This window comes from Peromyscus californicus, unplaced genomic scaffold, assembly GCF_007827085.1.
Source record: "Peromyscus californicus insignis strain IS unplaced genomic scaffold, ASM782708v3 Scaffold_10__1_contigs__length_136768540, whole genome shotgun sequence".
NCBI classification, from domain to species: Eukaryota; Metazoa; Chordata; class Mammalia; order Rodentia; family Cricetidae; genus Peromyscus; species Peromyscus californicus.
The window spans coordinates 105,898,908-105,921,457 of NW_026294391.1; the positions used below are offsets into that span (position 1 = coordinate 105,898,908).

The 22,550-nt window shown below is 34.9% G+C and overlaps 1 protein-coding gene and 1 non-coding gene across 6 annotated transcripts in view; both read right to left on the bottom strand.

Moving 5' to 3' along the window:
* Positions 1-22,550, bottom strand: part of Tenm1 (teneurin transmembrane protein 1) — an 820,708-nt gene that overhangs the window by 168,126 nt on the left and 630,032 nt on the right. For all 5 annotated transcript variants that reach the window (XM_052738708.1, XM_052738728.1, XM_052738717.1 and 2 more), the window contains 3 exons: positions 14,496-14,681; positions 12,117-12,140; positions 10,084-10,230 (listed from right to left, as the gene is read on the bottom strand). In XM_052738708.1, coding sequence (XP_052594668.1) covers positions 10,084-10,230; positions 12,117-12,140; positions 14,496-14,681 — 357 coding nt within the window. The remainder of the gene's footprint in view (positions 1-10,083; positions 10,231-12,116; positions 12,141-14,495; positions 14,682-22,550) is intronic.
* Positions 21,878-21,979, bottom strand: LOC128118420 (U6 spliceosomal RNA). Its single transcript, XR_008221208.1, has one exon. It is a non-coding gene; the product is annotated as a U6 spliceosomal RNA (small nuclear RNA).

Genomic DNA, 22,550 nt, shown 5'->3' on the forward strand with positions numbered 1-22,550 from the left:
AGTCTTCCCAAGGTCCTTAGGGCAGGCAAGTGACTCTAATTCAGTTGTTTAACAAGGGTAAATATAAAGACGCTAATCTTAGCTTGCAGTGAAACAGAGAGGTTCAGGTGGATTACTGTCTCCATAAGACTGATGATTAAAGTTACAGGTACTGATTTCCTACAGCAATTTGGCTTGCTCCCCCTCCCTCACTTGGCTGCTCCAGTTCAACTACAGGAGGATACCCCATAGCTGGGGGCAATGAACATGAGCAACATGTAGAGAGTAGGCTTTTGGAAGAGTAGCCTTGGGGCACCTAGGAAGATATTTTCCCCTACATGTAGTCTTTTCAAATTCCCTGTACCATAGACAATACTTTGATTTAAAATGAAGTTTGATTTTTCCCCCCTGTTTAGTCAACTTTTGACATGCTTTCTTTCTGTTTCTCCATGAACTCATTTCTTTTTCACTTATGACTAACATGTGGCTTTGTTTCAAAAATAAGCCCTGTTCTTCCACCATTCATCAAAATCTATTAGCAGACATTCCCTGGATTTTAGATGACATTACTACCTCTTCCTCTGATAAGATGTTTTCAGTCGCTTATTGGCACATTATCTCTTCACTCTTCTGCTAATTAAACATCTGAATGTTGGCAAAAACATCAGATGGATTAAAAGCATTTTTCTAATGTTTGCTATTGGTGTTTCATACTCCAAACAATGAAAAATATGAGTGCCAAACGCAAATTCATCTTTATCTTACATTTTATTGAATAGTGATTTTTTTTAAATTATTGGCGTAATGTATATGGAATCACCTAGTGTTGTGCTTGTTAAATATTAACAAATGCACTAATAGTTTTGCACAGTGACAGGCCTCATCCTATCAACTATGATTCAGACTTATTATGGAAAATAAATTCATTTTAAATAAATAGTAATGCCATAGCAATCTTCAAAATTGGATTCTGAAACTAAGCATTGAACTAATTTAAAATTGGTAATCACATTTTCATCTAGTTATGTGATATAGAATTCAAGGTAATCTCTTATATTTAGTAATTGCCTATTATATAGAGAGCTGACCCTATGAGATTTCCTTCTGAAAACAATAGTAAGGCACTGTTGAATTTAGAAAGGTAGCAGGAAAACAGACCAACAATGGCATGAAACCCTAAATTATAATTTGCAGGCAAACCCAGCACATGAGCAAAGATCTACTTACCAATTATCACATTGGATAACACCCCAAACAGTATATCTAGACTGTTACAAAGAAGTGCAAATGACAGTCACACTGGATGTGTGTATTTTTTTTCTTTTGGCTATTAACAGTTCTTTTATTGTTCTGAATTGGAAGCTGTGGCACCCTACTGACAGCCAAGCTCGGGGTGTTGGGTACGAACATATCATATGTTAGCTTATTTTATTTTCAGAGATTGTTTTCTTTAAGGGAATAAAAATAAAAGAGAGCAAAAAAGGGAGGTCACATTGTCTTGGAAGACTAAACATGGTGTTCATTGACCCTAGGTTTGCTAACCAATTTAGGTCTATTCCAATTGGCTCAATTCATGCTGATGAAAAGCAAGGATACTGTTTGTTTCTATGTGATCAAGTAATCACTAGTAAATGTTTGCCTATCAGATGTGTGCCCTTGATTGGAAAAGAGAATAGAAAAGGAGACACGAACAATATAGGAGAAACTCATGTTGGGCTAAACTCTAATTAACTTACAGTACCCATACTGTTGTTTTGATAGTAACGGACAACTAAGTTTTGGTAGGGTATCTCAAAGAATTTTCAACCCTGTGTGAACTAGATCTTTTTCTTTTTTTTTCTTTTCTTTTTTTTTTTTTTTTTGGTTTTTCGAGACAGGGTTTCTCTGTGTAGCTTTGGAGCCTGTCCTGGAACTCACTCTGTAGACCAGGCTAGCCTCGAACTCACAGAAATGCGCCTGCCTCTGCCTCCCAAGTGCTGGGATTAAAGGCGTGTGCTACCAACGCCCGGCCATGTTCAGAAATCTTAGTTTAATGTCACCATTTAAACACTGAGTATTACTAGAACTGACATAGACTGTAGGATTTCTAAGTTCCTGACTCTCTCTCTCTCTCTCTCTCTCTCTATATATATATATATATATATATATATATATATATATGTGTGTGTGTGTGTGTGTGTGTGTGTGTGTGTGTGTGTGTATACATATATATATGTATATATATGTATGTATATATATACATATATATATGTATGTATTCAGAGCATGTGAACCAACTAAGGTAAAAAACTCAGACAACTTTTTCCAAAGTATACTTTGGCACCTACAATCTATATGACTCTGGACAAAGCAATTCTACTCCTGGACTCTCAGTTTCCTTACCTATCAGTTTTGGGGAACAATGTGTTCCATAAAGAGTTGCAAGGTTCATATGTTGTAATGATTCTAAATACAACACTGTATGCTTTCAGAGTAATATGAACATAGACTGAAGGATCTCATACTGAAGTTAGTAAGAAAGAAGGACAAATACTTCTTGATTCCTCTTATATGAGGAATGTAATCAAACATAAAAGTAAATGACATTACAGCATTTTTCAGAAGATGTGACATGTGGCTATGTGGAGTCATTCATTCAATGCTAAAAAGTTATAGATGATGAGCAGTCTCATGTGTATAATAATATGCACTCAAAATTTCATTACATGGTAGATCTTAAAATTTACAAAGACATAGAAGGTAACTTTGGGGGTGTTAGATATGTTTGTAGCCTTGATAATGGTCAAAGTAACTGAAGTATATATAAAATCATTAAGACTTTTAAAATTATTATCTTGTTTTTTTTTTTTTTTTTTGGTTTTTCGAGACAGGGTTTCTCTGTGTAGCTTTGCGCCTTTCCTGGTACTCGCTTTGGAGACCAGGCTGGCCTCGAACTCACAGAGATCCGCCTGGCTCTGCCTCCCGAGTGCTGGGATTAAAGGCGTGCGCCACCACCGCCCGGCCCTATTATCTTGTTTTTTATGCCATTTGAAATCCAGTAAAGTTGGAAAGATAATTACGAAGAATTTGCACACTGTCTAGTTTGTAGCTAGTAGTTGATAAATGTTAGCTATTATTATTATTATTATTATTATTATTATTATTATTATTTGTTTTTTTTTTGAGACAGGGTTTCTCTGTGTAGTTTTGGTGCTTGTCCTGGGTCTTGCTCTGTAGACAAGGCTTGCCTCGAACTCACAGAGATCCACCTGGCTCTGCTTCCCGAGTGCTGGGATTAAAGGTGTGTGCCATCACCGCCTGGCTAACTATTATTATTACAAAAAGTTCTGGACTATAGAGACTACAAGGTATCTAGGCATAGAGTCTTAGAGGTGGGTGCCAATGGTTTACATTCATAGTTTAAAATGAAATAGCCTTAATACTGTTCAGCACAATCAGTTCATTGGAATGTGTTCAATTAGGAACAAACTTTGAGTAGATAGGACCCTATGTGATGCTGAGTTGGTAGACACTATATTAATATGACAGAAACTTTTCATTCATTGAATCTTATTGATTTATGGATTTGTTATCACTTGGATAAAAGCTAGATTGACGTTTAATTTTTTCATGATTATAGAAGATCTGTCAATGCTCAAAAGTCCTACTTCTATGACAATTGTAAATTTAGCTAGAGATTAACAAAACCTCAAATAATATACCTAAATATATGTTAATGGATTTTTCACACATTACCTTAACTAAATTATTTTATTTCAAGTAATATTCATTTCAACACTGAAAACTACATAGATGAATATCAAGTAGCAGCCTTAGTGAGTAGTGGGTTAGACCCACACACAGAACTCATAAAATACAGTTATAGTTTAGATTTTCCTCCTTTCAATTCCATCTGGAAGCATATGCAGTCTAGGCTCACTTCCACAACCAAGTGATGATTATTTAATTAATGGGTTGTTTGGGAATGCAGAAGTATAGTCAAAAAAGAGTTATTAGGAATAACTTTTCTGGTGCTGCATCTTTTGTCCCCTACCAAATCTTCAGACGAAATGGGAGGACCGTAAATAGAACAAATGCTGTCAATTCATTGCTTCTTGTCTTTTATTTTCCTACTTACTAAATACTGCAGCATACTGGTGATATTCAAAACATGAGGTTCTTTGATCCAATGAGCTTACATGTGTTCATAACTCACCCATAGAAACATGGCTATAAATGAGCTTGTGAATAATTACTAGTTTTAATTGTGACTTGTTATGAAGAACAATTCCTGGAAAACCATTCTCTTTTAGGCAATTAACTTATTGATTTTGCCAACAATTATGAACATAGACCACTAGAACACTTTCTACAAGAGTAGCTGTGACAAATATGGAGAAATATTTAAAAGATCAGAGAAAAGGGTCATTATGATTACACATCCTATTCTACATTTTTAATATTCTGCCATAATCTTTTTGCAATACAGGTACCACTTTTCTTCCTTTAAAGTAGAGTGAGCCAGACGGTGGTTGCACACACTTTTAATCACAGCACTCAGGAAGCATAGGCAGGTAGATCTCTGTGAGCTCAATAAATAAATAAATAAATAAATAAATAAATAAATAAATAAATAAATAAATAAATAAATAAATAAATAAATAAATAAAAACATTTAGGGGGTGGAGAGTTGACTCAGTGGTTAAGAGCACTGGCTACTCTTCCAGAAGGCCCAGGTTCAAGTTCCAGCACCCACATGGCAGCTCATAACTGTCTGTAACTCCAGTTCCAGGATATCTGACACCCTGATGCAGGAAAAAACACCAATGCATATAATTTTTTTAAAAAGTTAAAAAAGATAAAGCAGAGTACAGTGAAATCTTCACGATTTGACTGGAGATTCTACAAACATGATGTTCTGTGTGATCTGGTCCCTTCCACCTTTGAGTAGTGCTTTCCAACCTCCATGAAAGCTCAGTGTTGGACATGTTAACCTCAAAGTTTCTACTGTTTTCAACATCCTTCCCTGGAACCATGTGAGCCCTTCCTTATCTCCCAGATTCGGTTATGCCCTCCATGCACATTTATTCACCTCAAATCTTTATGACAGTCTTCCACTTTTAAAATATGTAGGCATTTTTCAGGATCTTTGTTTAGTATCTGTTTCTGTTGTTGGAGCACAAGCTTCATGGAAGCAAAAACTTATCTTGTTTATCGTTTGCTCTCTAATGCTAAGAAAACACTTGAAAAAAAAGGCAGTAATGAATGAATGAAAATCTGGGTACTCAGCATGGAACTTTTGACCGAAAGGTAGACATCTGATATAACACGTGGATCCATGCTAACCAATTAAACTTTATTCAAAGCTGGGAGTCTCTAGTTCTGTGTTCTCCAGTGAGTAGCCTGATGTGGCTATTGTACATTTGAGATGTTACTAGTGGGACTGAAAACAGCTGGATTTTATGTTAAAATACACTTGGCTACTGCATAGACAGTGAAAATTTGATGTTTCCAAATCTTTAGATATTGGATGATGTTTAAATTAACCCAAGCATTATAAAATGGTTCAAATTTTTTACCATCAGATCTATTACTATTTTGCCCATTGTATGTTCTATCATTGATTTTTTGGGGGGGGTTGGTTTTTTTTTACTTGATAATGAACTATATTCTCAAATAAAGGTCTTGGTTGCATGAATAATTTTTTTTTATAATTTAATTTAATTTTACATATCAGCCACGCCATGGCTTCCCTTGTCCTCCCCTTCCCGCCCCCCATCATTCATTTTTATAGTTAAAAATTCCTTTTCCATTGTAACATTTGCAATTTGTGTTTTCTTTTGTACTTAATTCATTAATCCAGCTGGGGTATATTCATTCTTCTTGCTTTTTTAGGTACATGGTACGAATTAAAAATCTAAATTTGTTTCTTAATAGTTGTCCCAACACCATATAATTCATAATAATTCTTTTTCCTGCTGACATTTTTTTGGGGTTGTGTATGTGGTGTGCATATGTTTGTATGTATTCATGTGTCTATGTGTACATATGTATGGGTATGATTGTAGAGTCCACCAGTTGATATTGGCTGTCTTCCTCAATTGCTCTCTACCTCATATAAAAATTATTTGTTACTTTTTAATGTGCGAGTCAGTGTGTGTGTGTGTGCACATGTGTGTGTGTGTATTTGTGCATGCTCGTGCACGTATGTTGTATGTGTGGGGGACATGCATGCTACACTGTTAATGTGGAGGTAGGAGGACAACTTTGTGGCATTGGTTCTGGGGATTTGGACATTGAAGTCAGGTTCTTTATGTGCTGAGCCATCTTATTGGATCTCCTCTTTTTTGTTTTGTTTTCAGTTTTTGAGACAAGGTGTGCCACTGAACCTGGAGTTCATGGAGCAATTTGGCTGGGCTACCTGGCTAGCAAGTGCCAAGGATTGTCCTTTCTCTACTCCCCCAACAGTGAGATTTCAGGTGCATGTTGCTACTCTAGGCCTTTATGCTTCAGCATATTGGAGATCAGACTCAGGTCTGCAGGCTTCTGTGGTGAGCACTTTACTGAGCTATATCTCCAGCTCCTTCACACTGACTTTTTGATGCCGATTTAATGATATAATAAATTTAAATTTGTGCCTGGGCATGTTCCCAGGCTTTTATTTGGTTGTGTTGATCTGTCTATTCTTACATCAGCACAGCTTTTTATTTTATTTTATTTTATTATGGGCACTTTGTAATAGACTTCGTTGTTGATAGCTTCCCTTACTATTTGTTTTAGCTATTTGGACGCAGCTAATACTTTGCTTATTTTTTTCTCCCTGGGCTTATAAAAGTTGGTGATCATATTCTCAAAATTTCAATTCAAGACACATCACTAACAAATCATAAGGTTGTCCCATGATGTATGTCTCCTGCATGCACAGGACTCTGCAGATGCTAAGTGCTTAAAGGGATAACTTTGGTCACAGTATTTGAAAGAGTTGTGACTTTTATAGTAATTAGTACTTAGAATAAGAGACCTTTCTTTCTTTTTTTTTTAATATAGGAAAAAAATCCAAAGTTTATTTGTTCTCAGCTTTTACTCTTTGAGGACCTCTTAGGTAGCTTACAGGGAAGCTGTGTCACCTACATATTCAATGCAGCCCAATTACTTAACTAAGAGTCACAATACATTGAGATCAGAGTGTAACTAAAGTCAAAGCTGCAGGATGTAACAGTGGTTCTAATGAATATTCAATGGTGATTAGGATGCAAGAAAAATCCCAAACAGTTTTAAGTATCAGGTGTAATATGGAGTAATCAGGTAGCAGCTACTTGAAACAACTGCTTGAAAGTGATGTGTTTTTGATTGGAAGATTTCTTAAGAACTGCATTTTAAAAATTAGGATTACTTTTTTCAGGAATGTTCAATTGGCACTTTTTGATTTAATTAAAACACATACAAATATACAAACAAAGATACTAATCATTTATCATAATCAACTAAACGAACTCTGCCGTTTCGAGAATCTGGAAAGCTGAGATCACCAAACTAAGGACCTCTAATGTATTCTTTGGGTTAGTATATAAATATTGTAGAAATGGAATTATTGGTTTAAAATCCTAGTCATGGGACTTTTAGTGGTTATTCAATTTATCTTTCTTTCTTAAAGTAGAGGCTAATCTATATTTGTCATCAATATTATCTTAGTCTCACTAAAAGAAAAATGGTAATTGGAACTCTCACGGAGCTTTCTAACCCTAGTCCCTAAAGAGATACTCATAAGCTATGCTTAACTCTTATCAGGTTTTTGATTTTCAATTTGCATATAGATACACAGTTTGAAGGAATGTTCAGAGGTCAACACACATTCAGTAAAATCTTCTATTTTTTTTGTAGCCATATATTCCATAGACATTGAGAATTGGTGATTCAATAATTCATTAATGCTTAATTGATCCATTCATTAAACATTTTTGGCTGCCTTCATGTGACCTTGAAGCCATAAAGATGCTTGATAATTAAATATTCCATTATTTTTATTACTTGATAAAGTCAGGAAACTTATTTTGACCTGACCTTAATTGATCCAGAAATTATAAATGCATAGGTTTTATTAACATATTTTGTGAATATATCTCTTCAATCAACACATCAGATAGTAAATCTCTATCTAGTATACCAATGAGGTGCATCACCTGGCCTTACACTCAAAATCTCTCAGTTCCTTGCTATGTAATCTTTATAAACTTAATTTATTTTTCTGTGCCTAGTTTGATAATTTGTAAATATCATAAATTGAGGTTCCTACAGCAAAGAGGTTACATTCGATACCTCACATAAGATTCTTAGCACAGTGCGTGGTTCATAGTAAATTCTGCATACAAGTGACTTACTGTTGTTATCAATTATATTTGGCAAATAGCTATGGCACATGTGTCATGCCTGACACATATCAAGTAAAACAGAAAGATATGTAATTAAGTATGTGACTATATGGTGCATACTATAAGCATCAGGAGAGATGGAGGAAGCAGAAGTCAGAGACTTCATGGAAGATGTGGACAGAGAAATATGAGTGAAGAGAAGACATCCCAGAAAAGATGCACATAATGAAAACAGGGAAAGTAAACACGAGTCTTAGAGGGCCATAAGCCTTGGTCAAGCACTTGATCTATATACCATTCACTTGAAAATGAAAAACTTATTCTGCATCCCAAATGAGGTTTTCAATTTATATAGGTAGAAAATAGTATTTTTAGAAATAAAGTGGTGTACTTCCCCAATCTCTCCCCCTCCCTCTCTCTGTCCTCCATTATATTTCTTGTGGTATTAACTATCTCATTTAATACATATAGCCACATTCTATGCACTTAATTCTAATTTTCCCATCCATAACATATAAAGGAAGAAACTTCTTTTGCTTGTGTTTGTGTATATGATGTACATATGTATGTATACGTGTGTGTGTGTGTGTGTTGTGTATGTGTGTTTAAGCACATGTGTAGAGGACTGAAGCTGACATTGTATGTCTGCCTTAATTACTCTTCACTTTATTTATTGAAGCAGAGTCTCCCAAACAATCCAGAGTTGACCAATTTGAGTTAGATTAGCTAGGGAGATTGCTACAGGGATTCCTATCTTTGCCTAAACACTAACTGCTCTCTTATGGGTTTAAGCTCATTATTTGGATAGAAATGATAAAAAAATGTAATTGTCTCACAAATACAGAAAATAGGACCCACATTTAATCATCTACTTCATTTTAACCCAAGGTACTGTAATTAGAAAAGCATTTTGTTAATTTCTTGTTTTCTTGCCTAGAAAGTATACAAAAGTTATGTTAAACTGAATTATCACAATGACCTTTAGTTGTCAGGTGCTAATGTACACACAATGAAATATTTTCTTTATTCTTAATTATTTAATTATTTAGAGCTCCCTTTTGTGTCTCTTAGTAATACTTGATGACTTTCAGAGGACACAATTTCTTTTTTCTTATTTTTGATTTTTTCTTTTTTTAAAATTTTATAATTTAATTTAATTTTACATATCAGCCACGGGTTCCCTTGTTTCCCCCCCTCCCGCTCCCCTCCCGCCTTCCCCCCAGCCCACCCCCCATTCCCATCTTTTCCAGGGCAAAGAATCCCCTGAGGATTGAGTTCAACCTGGTAGATTCAGTCCAGGCAGGTCCAGTCCCCTCCTCCTAGGCTGAGCCAGGTGTCCCTGTACAAGCCCCAGGTTTCAAACAGCCAACTCATGCACTGAGCACAGGACCCGGTCCCACTGCCTGGATGCCTCCCAAACAGATCAAGCTAATCAACAATTTCTAATAAATTTTTGTATTTAAGAACTGAACATGATGTTTTATTTATTAGTTTTTGAGACACACTCTGTATCTATTTGTGGTTTACAATTAAATGAGATATAATACACGCAAAACATTTGGAACATTGCCCAGCCATAGTATTTTTCATAAACAATGTCTTTAAAATATTATTGAAATTTAAAATAGTATAACCCCATATACCTCAATAATATTGATACTTAGGATTCTTAATTTTGCCCTTGGCCAGGTTGGTCACTGATGTGCTAGAGGCAAGTCTGTTGCTTTCTTACATGAATGTTTTGTAAGTAACTTACCTCCATCATTGTCCAAGTTGTCTCCACAAAGCATTTCCATGACAATGTTGCAGCCTGTCCCACTCCAACCAACCTGACACACACAGTGCCAACCATTTTGATCCAGGGTACATCGACCATTTCCAAAGCAGAGCCCTGGACAGCCATCTGAAAAGACAGCAGGAAGTAACAATCACAGAGATATCAGAATGGGATTGGCCAACAATGATGTATCTGCCCACAGGGAAGAACTTAATCATCTGGGCTCCGTTCAGACGACGTGCTGAATAAATGCAAGAGGAGCTTGCTTACTTGCAACACCTTCCCAGGGAACTTGTTATCCCTGACTTTGCAGTGTTTTTCCTTAGAGAGCCAATTAAGTGTTATTAATGCTAACCCCAATTCCCAACCTCTGGTTCATATAGGAGGAAAACTGTGGTGGGGACAAGAAATGTTTTTTTGTTTCTTTTTGAAAAACGTATCTCCTCATCTGTATCAAAACTGGATAGATGATGCTGTATCTAGTTATGACCAGTAAGTTGTAGAAAGACAGCAGTTTCTATGAAGAGAAACTTTTTTCAACTACTTCTAGCCTGTGATGATTTCCCCCCTGTGATCTAGTGCTTCAGGACATAGGTATGCTGGTTTGTAATTCAGACCACACCATGGTGTATTTGCTTATTCCTTAGAAATGTGCTGCACTTGTTTTGTGTCTATTCAGATTTTCAAGATTATTATTGATCTGAGGGCTAAGCACTGGGAATTTTACTTCTGCAGTATCTCTTGTAAAAGCCAGCATATTACTGTGTTTATAATAATAACATTAAGTACTCAGAAAATGTTTATGGGATTAAAATATGCTATATAGAGACTTTCTTAATTCTAGAGAATAGTTGGAAAAATATATTCAAGGAAAGTATAGTATTTGAATATTTTTTAGTTAATTACTAAAGCACAAACACAGGCAATGATACTTCTTTAGAATTAGGCTTCTTTTTTTTTAAGTACCTGCTGAAAATGTGTCTTACTCTTTCTATGAATAGTTCAGAGGTAGGCTCTATCAAAAGGAAACAGTGCATGTTCTAAGTGATCAGTGATAGATATATGGACACAATAATAACAATAATAATAATGATATACATATCTTGAATATTTTCTCAATAGTCATACACGACCAGACCTGGCTTTTACTAGGGGTAGTCCAATCAACATTCTTTTTTACTATATTATCTATATTACTATATTTCAAAAGAAAATTTTGGAAGGATAAATATAAATGTAGGTTTAAAAATATTATAGAAGTAATCCCATCTTCTTTCCAAATGGTTTTCCAAGTAATTATCAATAGCCCAGAGGAAGGAAATAAAACTTTAAAATACCAAATGTCAGACAGAAAGAATGATAAGTTTTATGAGTATCATATCTCCAAGTCATGACACAGAGTGAGTATATGTAGCCTTGAAAAAGGAATTTCTCTACTTCTCTTCTAATGGGTACTCAATGGAGAAAATAAAACTCAAGGTGATTTGGGACAGGAAAACACTACGTATCTGACAGAAAATCTCTTGTTGTTTCTGTCAAAGGCAAATCCCTGGAGGGAGAAAGGATAAGGTACTTATAAGGGGAGAATTTTGCCCTTAGAAGGACAGAAGAATTTTATATTTGGACAGAGAAATATATTGTTTTGAAGAATACTTCACCTGTGTACCTCAACATACTTTAATAATTGTCTGTAGACATGTGTGTGTATATGTGCAACCCTGCCCCACAATTTTTTTTTACAAAAGAATGCAGAAAAAGAGTCCTTAAAATTGCCAGTCTATTCTATACTATAGCAACAGTGACTTGGGTGTTAGAAAAACAAGTTATGGTCCAGTCTCATTAGTATAAACACAGCAGTATTACATGTAAATAAAGTTACCCAAAGTAAAAACCAGAGAGAAACTAACCAAGCAACCAAATGAAACAAAGAAACAAAACCAAGACACCACCCTTGTTCTCCTACAGGCACATTTCTTTGAAAGTACGTTTCTGCTATTAAGAAAAAGTCTTACCTCGAACAGCATCTAAGTAGTGGGCTACAGGGGGAGGAAAAAGAATGATTGAATAAATTTCTGGGAGACCAAAATTATACAACATATACTAATGGTTTACCATCTGCTGTCTGCAAGGAGAATGGCAAACTATGCCTTGTTGAAATGCCTGCAGCTCAAAAATTGGTACACTGCCCTGTGTATTTTGTGAAAAATATTTTCTGTGGGAAAGTTATTAATGTCTTTTCCGTAAGAAATACTATTAGGCTTCCTTAAAAAGTGTCATATTTCACTAAAAGTATAAGAACTTCATTTTTCACATTTCAGTAATAACTTCTATGAAAGAGGACTAGCTTTATCTTCTTATTAGGAATGTCTTTAGAAGGGAGTTTTAGAGCAACCACCTTTGGTAATTATCATAATATTTCGTCTCATGTGAAGGCAATAAACTTACTATAGTGCAGAATGTAATTACTTAAGCTTCATCTGAGTCACCCCTCACCACCTTTTTAATGAATCTTAAATATTTCCACAGTTATAGAACAAGACTTACTGTACCTGTAGTAGAATAATAATGCAATTTATTTAAATCATATGTATGTATATATTACATATACATATATATTATGCATTGCTTTGACAGATCCAATCATTGCAAAAAAATCTTATCACCTAAAAGTGAAAGCCATAGTACAGTATACTAGGGGAAAAATGCTAACAATGAACTGCATATCAAAAACCTTACTCAAGGCAGGCTAATGTTCAGGAGTACATTAACACAAACACAAATAATATCTTCGTGTGTAATTTTATGTATATATTTGGGTTTGTCTTTTTTCTTTTAAGAGAGAAAAACATGAAGTTTGGTAAGTAGGAAGATGGGAGGTTTTTGAAGAGTTAGGCGAGGAGAAAGGATATACTAAAACATATTACATGAATAATTTAAAAATAAAAAGAAATTACCAAAAACAAAAGATAACTATAGCCTTTGGTTGGTGCACATTTTTTCTAGTCATGGAAATGCCAATGGGACACTGTGACCCATTTCTTTCTTTTTTTTTTTTTTTTTCGAGACAGGGTTTCTCTGTAGTTTTGCGCCTTTCCTGGAACTCACTTTGTAGACCAGGCTGGCCTCGAACTCACAGAGATCCGCCTGGCTCTGCCTCCCAAGTGCTGGGATTAAAGGTGTGCGCCACCACCGCCCGGCGACCCATTTCTTTAGTAGAACAATGGGAATTGTATTTATTCCATTGTACATGTACAATGGTTAGTTTCAAATGTGACTTCACACATCTTAGAATTATCTGGGAAGAGAGTCTCAATAACATATTGTTTAGATCACGTTGGTCTGTGGGAATGCCTATGAGAGATTATCTTGATGACATTAATTGAGATGGGAAGATTGACCTAATATGGGTGGTATCATTCTCTATGCAGGGATCCTGAACTGTATAAGAAAGGAAAAAGTGAGCTGAGCACAAGCATGCATACATTCACTGTGCTCTGTTTCTGACTATGAATGTGATATGCCTAACTCCTAAAATCTCCTGCTAATGTGACTTCCTTAATGTGATAAATTGTAACCTGGAACTGTGAGCAAAAATAAACTCTTTCTCTCCCAAGTTGCTTTTCTCAAGGTATTTTATCACAGAAACCATAAATACAATTAAGGCAAAATACAAGAAACCTTTGTGGCAGATATGTACACAAATAGAAGGTTATGATTAAAAAACTATTTTACATTAGAAATCTTAATTATTAGTAATATCTTTTATATTGTGAATATTGCACGATATGTTAACTATTACATAGGTATCCCCCTGTCTACAGAGTGTTCTGTCTTGAAAATTTGTAAATAGATGACAAGGCTGTGAGAAAGGTTGAATACTTCAGCATAAACTCTGTACTACTGAACAAAGATAGACAATTGAATACAGATATTCTATTGATAATAGGTCAGGAGTGCCTTTTTCATATACATTAAAGGCAGCCTCTAATGATATCAAGTGGGTTCTGATAAAGTAGTCCTATTTAATGAAATTGCCTGTAGTTGCTTTCAACAAAAAATAACCTATACTTTTCAAAAGGAAAAATGGACAGTGAATGTTACTGTCAACACAAGCACTTGTCTTATTAACTAATGACACTTTATTCCAATGTATCATCTTTCATTTGAGTAACTCAAAGTGTCTGAAAGCAGACAATATAAGGAACACTGAAGTAATGAGAAAAGCAATGACAGAAGAAACCTCACAGTTCACAAAAAATTGTAGCCAGTGTTTCCTTTTCCCCTTTTCTCCAACTTCAAATTCTATGCTTATCATGGCAACTGACTCACTAGAATTCTCTTACTTGTTCAATTATCCCAACTTACTTTAGTCAAAGTATGGTGATACTTACCAATTGTGCAGTGGTCGCCCTCCCATCCAGGGCTACACTCACATTTTCCATCTTTGCATTGACCATGCTCAGCACAGTGAGAGTGACAGGAACGTTCTTCACATGTTGGTCCTACCCAGCCTTCTTCACATTGGCATATTCCCCTTGAGCAGACCCCATGGCTACCACACTCCATGGTACAGAGCTCTGTGGAAAATCAAAGAAGGCATGTTAACACATTTAGTTAAAGCCAACAACCATTCCTTTCTAAAGGTATCAGAATGAACAACACATCACAGGCTACATTGATAACAAAATATCACTTACATTTCTTGTATCTGAATAAACATACAAGGACTTTCCAAAGAAAGTAGTTAAGATTCTATGTATAAAATAAATTTTAGGGCAAATTGATTTGAAGAAGTCTATAAAATGATGATGTCATCAAGACTTAGAATGGAAGTGTATGTCCAACAAATATCTGAGAGGATTCCTTAAAAGTTCATTAGAATCACAGATAATATTGAGTTATTTTATGATACTATATGCATTCACAGTGGATGATGACACAGTAAAATAGTATTCTAAGCTTACTCAGGAAGACAACATTGAAAAAACTAACATAATAAAATTTATAATACACAAAAGGCAAAGCTCCCAATGACATCAATCAACTGGTTTCTCTGTTCACACAATCAATATTTGTATTTATTTTAAGCATATGAAATGACTCCTGGTTGATTAAAGTACACAGCCTTCTTTTCTTGAAATGCTATTCGGTGTTTAGCCAATATAATGATGGTGTGTGCTGTCTTTGCTGAAGTTGTCTGCTTTGTCTCCTTGACTTTTTGATGAGAAATGTTGAATATTAATAAAATCCTGACAGTAGATAAACCAAAATAAGAGCTTGGCAAGCTTCTTTCTTATCTAATTCTTCTGCTAGAGGAAAAGGGACAAAAGCTTATTGAAGGAATCCAGTATGTTTGGTTTTTAATGGTCATACATCCTTGAAAGGAAAAAGCGTGTTTTGGAAGTTGTGTTGTCATTTTTATAGTCTAAAATTTGAAATTAATTTTGATATTAAGAATTATTCAGTTACAATAATATTAATAAATTCTATAGACATTATGATAATTTTCAGGATGGGACAATATCTTTATCATAAAGCAATACCTGTAGAGATTTTTAAACCTGGATTGATTTGGTCACTAATTTATTATTATGTTTTATATGTATATGTAGCATGTGTGTTCACATGTGTGTGACTGCATATATGCAGGTATCCATGCACATGTGTGTATCTATGTGTGGAGGTCAGAGTTTGATGTTATATAACGTTGTTGATGACTTGCCCCTTTATTCACTTAGGAAGAGTCTCTTGCTGAACCCCCAGCTCACCATTTTGGCTAATGTAGCGATCCACCTTGCCCCAAGGATCTCCTGGCTCTGCTTTCTGAGTGCTGTGGTTACAGGTGGACTAGCATACCTACCCTGCTGTGTTATGTGGTATTGAAGATAGAAACTCTAGTCCTCAGTCTTGCAGAACATGCAGTTTATCCACTGAGCTATCTTTCAAGCCTCTGATTATTTTTTGCAGGCTTGGGGTTGATGGAAAATAGGGGGTTTGAAATATGAAATAAGAATATCTGAGCCAGGTGGTGGTGGCGCACGCCTTTAATCCCAGCACTCGGGAGGCAGAGCCAGGGAGATCTCTGTGAGTTCAAGGCCAGCCTGGTCTACAGAGCAGGATTCAGGATAGGCTCCAAAGCTACACACAGAGAAACCCAGTCTCGAAAAAAAACAAACAAACAAAAAAAGAAGGTCTGATATCTCTGGTTAATATCTTTGAACAATTTGTTAACATGCTCTATCTGACTTGTGTTAAGTATATACCAGGAAGAATAATATGTACATATCTAGTGGCTGGTGAACTGATTGGAGATATATTTTAGAGGTATAATCAATGGGAGTTTCTCAAGTTTTGATATACTGATAAAGGAAAGTTTAAGTTAATAAAGTAGCAATAAATGAATGGATAATGCTGCTATGTATGAAATGAAAAATGTCTGGGGACTCACAAGTAGAACACCAAACATATTAGCTTTATGATATGTTTACTGAGTTATGTGAAAATATCAGTTAATTACTAGAATATATGTGTTTGACAGGCTAGGTCTGGAAATATAAATTTGGCAATCTTAATATATAGGTAATGGAAATAGTTGGAACACTGAAAGAGATATATGATAGCAGAACCTCTGAAATGTACTCTGAAATGTTCAGTGATTTATAAATTAAGTAGACTGTTATGAAATTGATACAATTTATTATTTGCTAATAAAAATAACATACACAAATATCATGAAGAAAAGGAAGCACTATTGAAGGGTACTGGGAAAGAGGCAATGTGATTTAGGAAGAACTCCAATGGGACTATGGTTTACTTTTGTCAGACACAGTATGAGAAGTGCCCACTAGATTTACCCAACAAGAAACTCTCAATGAGTCTAGAAAGAGCTGTACTGATAAAGTAGTAGCTGTAGGGCCAGATTGGACTAAGTAAAAATAAGTGGAAAGCCATTTGCAGGTTCACCAGGTCATACAAAAAGTCTAGAACACTGAAAAATATATTTTAAAAGGTGAGCATTTTTCTAAGTGGTGGCTTAGATAGAATTATCTTGACCTAGCATGAGATCCATACATCTTGATTCCGCATTTCTGATAGATAATTTGATCTTGCAACAGCAGTTCTTATGAATCTGAAATCATGATCTGCTCCCTTTCATAGTTCCCCATGACATTAAAAAGTGAAAGACCTTATTAAGATGAGAGGCCTGATTAAACAAACCTCATCAACGCAAGACTGAAGAAACAATTCGAAGCATACAAAGAAAGAAGCATTGATTAAATGACAGAAAATGATAACTAAAAACTTGTGAGCTAGGACATAATGTAGAAAGGAAATATTATTTTATAATAATATGAAATGGAGTGTCCTAAGTGAAATACTTGTAAAGTTCTGTATTATTGATGAGATAGGCAAGAAATACTTTATCAAGGTAGTATATAAAAACTTAAATATAAGACCTGGTTTCTAATAATAGAATCCAATAGTTTTTACTATTTCTTTCTAATAAAAACTAGAACACATAGATAAAAATATGTATTTGAATATTTTGGAAGATAGTAGATTTCCCAAAGTAGTAAAGAATTACTGTCTCAATCTACAGGCAAAAAAAAAAAAAAAAACCTCAGTAAGATGATTCTGACATTTATGGATGCTTTTTCCTGTAGCAGTGTCTGGCAGTTATAGTAGAGGAAGATAGAAAGGCCTAGAAGCTTGGTTAAACTTTGCTAGTCTTGTGGGGGCAGACCACACTTTGAAAAAAAGATAGGCATTGGTTACTCTCCACAATTCTATGGTAAAGAAAGGAGGAGCAGATGGATAGATTATAAGAGCCAGAAGTAAAGGTGAAAAGATTGTAAGACACAGAGGTGAGGGATGACTCCAGGGAAACTGTCTTCCAGACACAAGACTGATATACATATGAACTCAGAGAGACTGTGAAAGCATGCAAAAATCCTGCCCAAGTTCAGTACAGACAGGGTCCCAGCTATGTGCAATTGATACCCATTGGCAAATAGAAAATCACCTTTTCTCCAACTGAGTCTCACTGCGTATATAAACCACACTTCAGGGTAGGCTATATGCCTAGGCCAACACAAAACAAAGACAATGAATTTTTTGTGGACTTTTTGTTTCATTTTGCTTTGTTTTGTCTTTTTAGTCTTCTGTTGGTTTTAGTTTCTATTGTGTGGATTTTTTCTTCTTTTCTGTTCTTTTTGTTTTTTAGAGAGGGACAGAGGGACACACAGAGAGAATACAAAGTTGGATAGGTATGGAGGTAGAGAAGATCTAGGAGGAATTGGAGGACGGAAAAGCATAATGAAAACATATTGTATGAATTTTTTCAATGAAAGAGATGACTCTGCTGACTCCCCATGGGAGGCCTTACCTTCTTGTAGGAGGGAATGGAGGGTGGGTTGGGGTAGAAGGCTGGAGGGGCAGGAGGAAAAAAGAGGGTGATCTGTGATTGGTATGTAAAATGAATAAAACAAGTCTTAATAATAAAAAAAGATGACAACAACATCCGGAAAGGAAAAAAAGGCCAAGGAATTTCCATCATTATAGCAAAGTAAATTCAAAGAAAGTAGAAGAAAGAAAATGATAATTACAAGAACTGAAAGTAATAAAACAGTGGCAGATGACTGTAGAAACTTTAAAGAAAAACAATACCTTATTTGCCTAGATCAGTAAAGTTGATAATTTCTTTGTGGTGAGTGGTCAATCAAGCCCCAAATACAGAGGAAAGACTCTATTAACTAATATCAGTAATATGAAGTAGGAAATTAGCACAAATGAGTTGGCTTTTTGTCATTGCATTTGAACATGTTGTGAAGTAGGCAATTACCATAAAACCACAACATGTATTTACAACAACACAAATCAAAGAGCTCTATCCCACAGCAAACAATATCCTCATAAGGAAAATTCTAGTCTCACGTGACTATACTTGTAAATATATCAAAGTTTGAAGGATGAAAAGATTAATAATCCTGAATCAAATTTCCCAATGAATAGAAAAAGAGGAGATTCTTTAAAATGTGTCCTATGAAGTCACTATAAACTACATGTAAAATTCTAGCAAAGTTAATATATAGAAAAATGTAGGACAATGTGACACACATCAGAAGACAGTATGGGAAAAGAGAAATTCACATGAAATGAAATGAATGAAATGCATGAAAGTGTAATTATCACTTACCAAAACTAATGTAATGTAATTACATCGAAAACATCTCACAAAATATGTTCAAGCCCTCTATTGAAACCAGAAAATGTTTGAAGTGAAATGAGATATGACATGAATAAATGGAAAGCTATATGGTGTTCATGGACCGGAAAACCCAATTTTGAAAGATACCAATTTTCCTGAACAACTTTCATTTCACAATGAAACGAATGAGTATCAAAGTATCTTTGTCTCCATGTGCATTGTGTAGGTGTTTACGTGTTTGTGAGAACACTGCAGTTGACAGCAGGACCAAGTATCAAGATACAAAGCTCTACTAATTTAGAACTTACTAATACCGAGCTAGACACACCAAAATCCACACATAAAGAACACACATTTTATGGTGAAGGTGACCCTACAGACATGCAGAGAGAGTATTATGTTAAATTAAATGGTATGGAGAACTGAATACCCAGCAGAAAACTACATTATCATGTACATTAAATTAATTTCAAATCATATGTAGAAAGCACTATCTAGGAATGCTGCTGGAACACAACACTAGGAAATCATTTCCAGATTTTATGGTAGAAAATAATTTTTAAAGGCGTTATCAAAATACAACAATGAGAGCAAAATCCAATAATTTTGTGTCCACCAAAATTAATAGTTACCTACCAAAAGACAGAGAAAAGATATTCGAGTGGGTAGTATATATTACTGAAAAAGATCATGCATTTAGAATATTTTAGGAACTTCAAATTAATAGTAAAATGACCAGAAGTATGGGCATTATATAAAAGCACAACTAGATGACCAAATTCAAATATTACCACATATCAGGGACATAAACATGAAAATAAAGAGAAAATACCTTTACAAAAACACAATAACAGTTAAAAGTAAAATGAACAACACAAATAGTAATGTGTTATAGATAACTTGAGCGAAAGAAAGTCTCATGTACCACAGAAGGCTCTTTAGATTGGTGTGATCACTTTGGAAAAGTATTTGACATTATCCGCCAAAGTTGAATATATGTATATTCTGTTATGCCACAGTCACACCACTTAGGATTTTCTTGGCAGACTGAAAACAAGCACATGCTTTTCAAAAGGTATGTATAAAAGTGTTCACAGAAGAATTATTGGTGCTAGACAAAATGTGGACACATTTCAAACACTCATCAGCAATAGAATGAATAATTAGTTGTAGCAATTGTGTGAAGAAATGATAAACTGTAAGAAAATAATTGATAGCAAAATGCCACATATGGATAAATCTGCAAAAGCAATGTTGAATGAAAGAAATTTTAAAAAATCATACATATTGTAAGATTTCAAAAGCAGGCAAGTAATAGAAGTCAGGATTGTTGAGTCTTGTAGCTTATTAGGTCTAGTGAGGCTGAGACAATAGGAATGTTGCAAGTTTAAGACCAACTAGCTTGGGCTATGGTGGACACTGTGGAAAAAAAAAAAGAAAAAAGAAAAGAAAAGGAAGAAGAGCACCAACGTTCTTACCTAGACAAAGAGAGAAAGATGGTGGAAACTGGGAATGTGTTGTTACAGAAGGGCACTCAAGTTCCAGTCTGTATTTTTGACTTGCATGGGAGTTACAAGACATTCCATAGTTTGATAAATCATAGAACTGTATGTTGTGAGTATTGTATACTTTTGTCTGGGTGACACATTTTAATATGTTTAAAATTAAAGGTAGCCACTAAAAACAGCAAGAGAATATCTCTAACTGGTAGAGTGAGAAAAAAAAAAAGAACTCCTTCAAAGAAAAGGCAGAAAGGAGAAAAGTCAAAGAGAAAATTATAAATAGGAGACACAAAAGAAGATTATAGGATGTAAATCCAAACACATCAGTAATCCTAGTAAATGAAAAAGGAATTTAACTTGAATTTGAACAAAAGATTTTCTGTAACTGAATGAAAAGGAAAATCTAGTATTTTCTTTCAATCAAGAATAGATTGCTAAAACATACTAATAAAGAGAATTCATAAATAAAAGGAAGAAGCATAATAGACAGCAACCAAGAAAAAATTGAATATAATATTATCAGATGATGTAGACTTCAAAGCATAAAGCATTATCATGGATAAATTCAGTTATTATCTAATGACAAAAGTATAATTCACCAGGAAGGTATAGCCATCCAGACTCTGAAAATACAGATTCAAAATACATAAGATAAACTATGTAAAGCTTTATAGAGTTGGAGCAAGGCAAATGGACAATTTTGAAATCAGTCACAAGAAATTGAAAATTGGTGAGGATGTAGAAAATTTGAATAGATCAACAAATATCTTTAAAATACCAGACATAAATGGAACCCTGAGTCTATGACTATACAATAAGTATTGTTTTAAGCACACAAAGAAGAATGCCCATAAAGGCTACAAAAACATTTGTCCACAAAGCTAAGTCTCATGTGCTATTTCAGCAGAATGCAAGAAATTTAGAAATATATAACAAATTGTATTACAAAACTAACATTTCAGAAAAGATTTCCTTAAACACTTTAAAATAAGTCGTGGGTTATATCCAGAATTTACATTGGAAATTAGAAGTAATACAATGAAAATCATATTTTTTTTTAAAAAAAAAAATGGAACGCTTCACGAATTTGCGTGTCATCCTTGTGCAGGGGCCATGCTAATCTTCTCTGTATCGTTCCAATTTTTAGTATAAAATCATATTTTTTAAACCTTATGAAGATAGAAATCAAGCTGTAACTGAGCTAAAAACTTCTTCCCACCTGACTAGCTTTCATTTTTCCTGAAAGGTGCTTTGGAAGCTTCTGGGGTAAAAAGGCATCAATGTACTTACCTAACTATGAAACTTAAGAGTTCACATGGTGGTGGTGGTGGTGCACACCTTTAATCCTAGCACTCAGGAGGCAGAGGCATGTGGATCTCAGTGAGTTTAAAGGCCAGCACGCACTACAGAGCAAATTCCAGGACAGGTTCCAAAGTTACACAGAGAAACTCTGTCTCAAAAAGCCAACCCCCATTCCCCCCCCCCACACACACACAAAAAAGTCTAATACCAGCCCACATGGCAAGATGTGCCCACTGGTCATGCAGTGCCACAGTTATTATGGTGGAAACAAACCACTCTCTGATTGGATTTTAAGCCTGCTCCGCAAGAGGAAATTCCTTCTGTATACTGTAAATTCAGTTAAAAGCTCATGGCTGAGGAGGCTTTAGACACTAGTCTGGATTGTACTATAGTTATTTAGGTAAAGACATGATACCACAGCACCCTTTTAAATA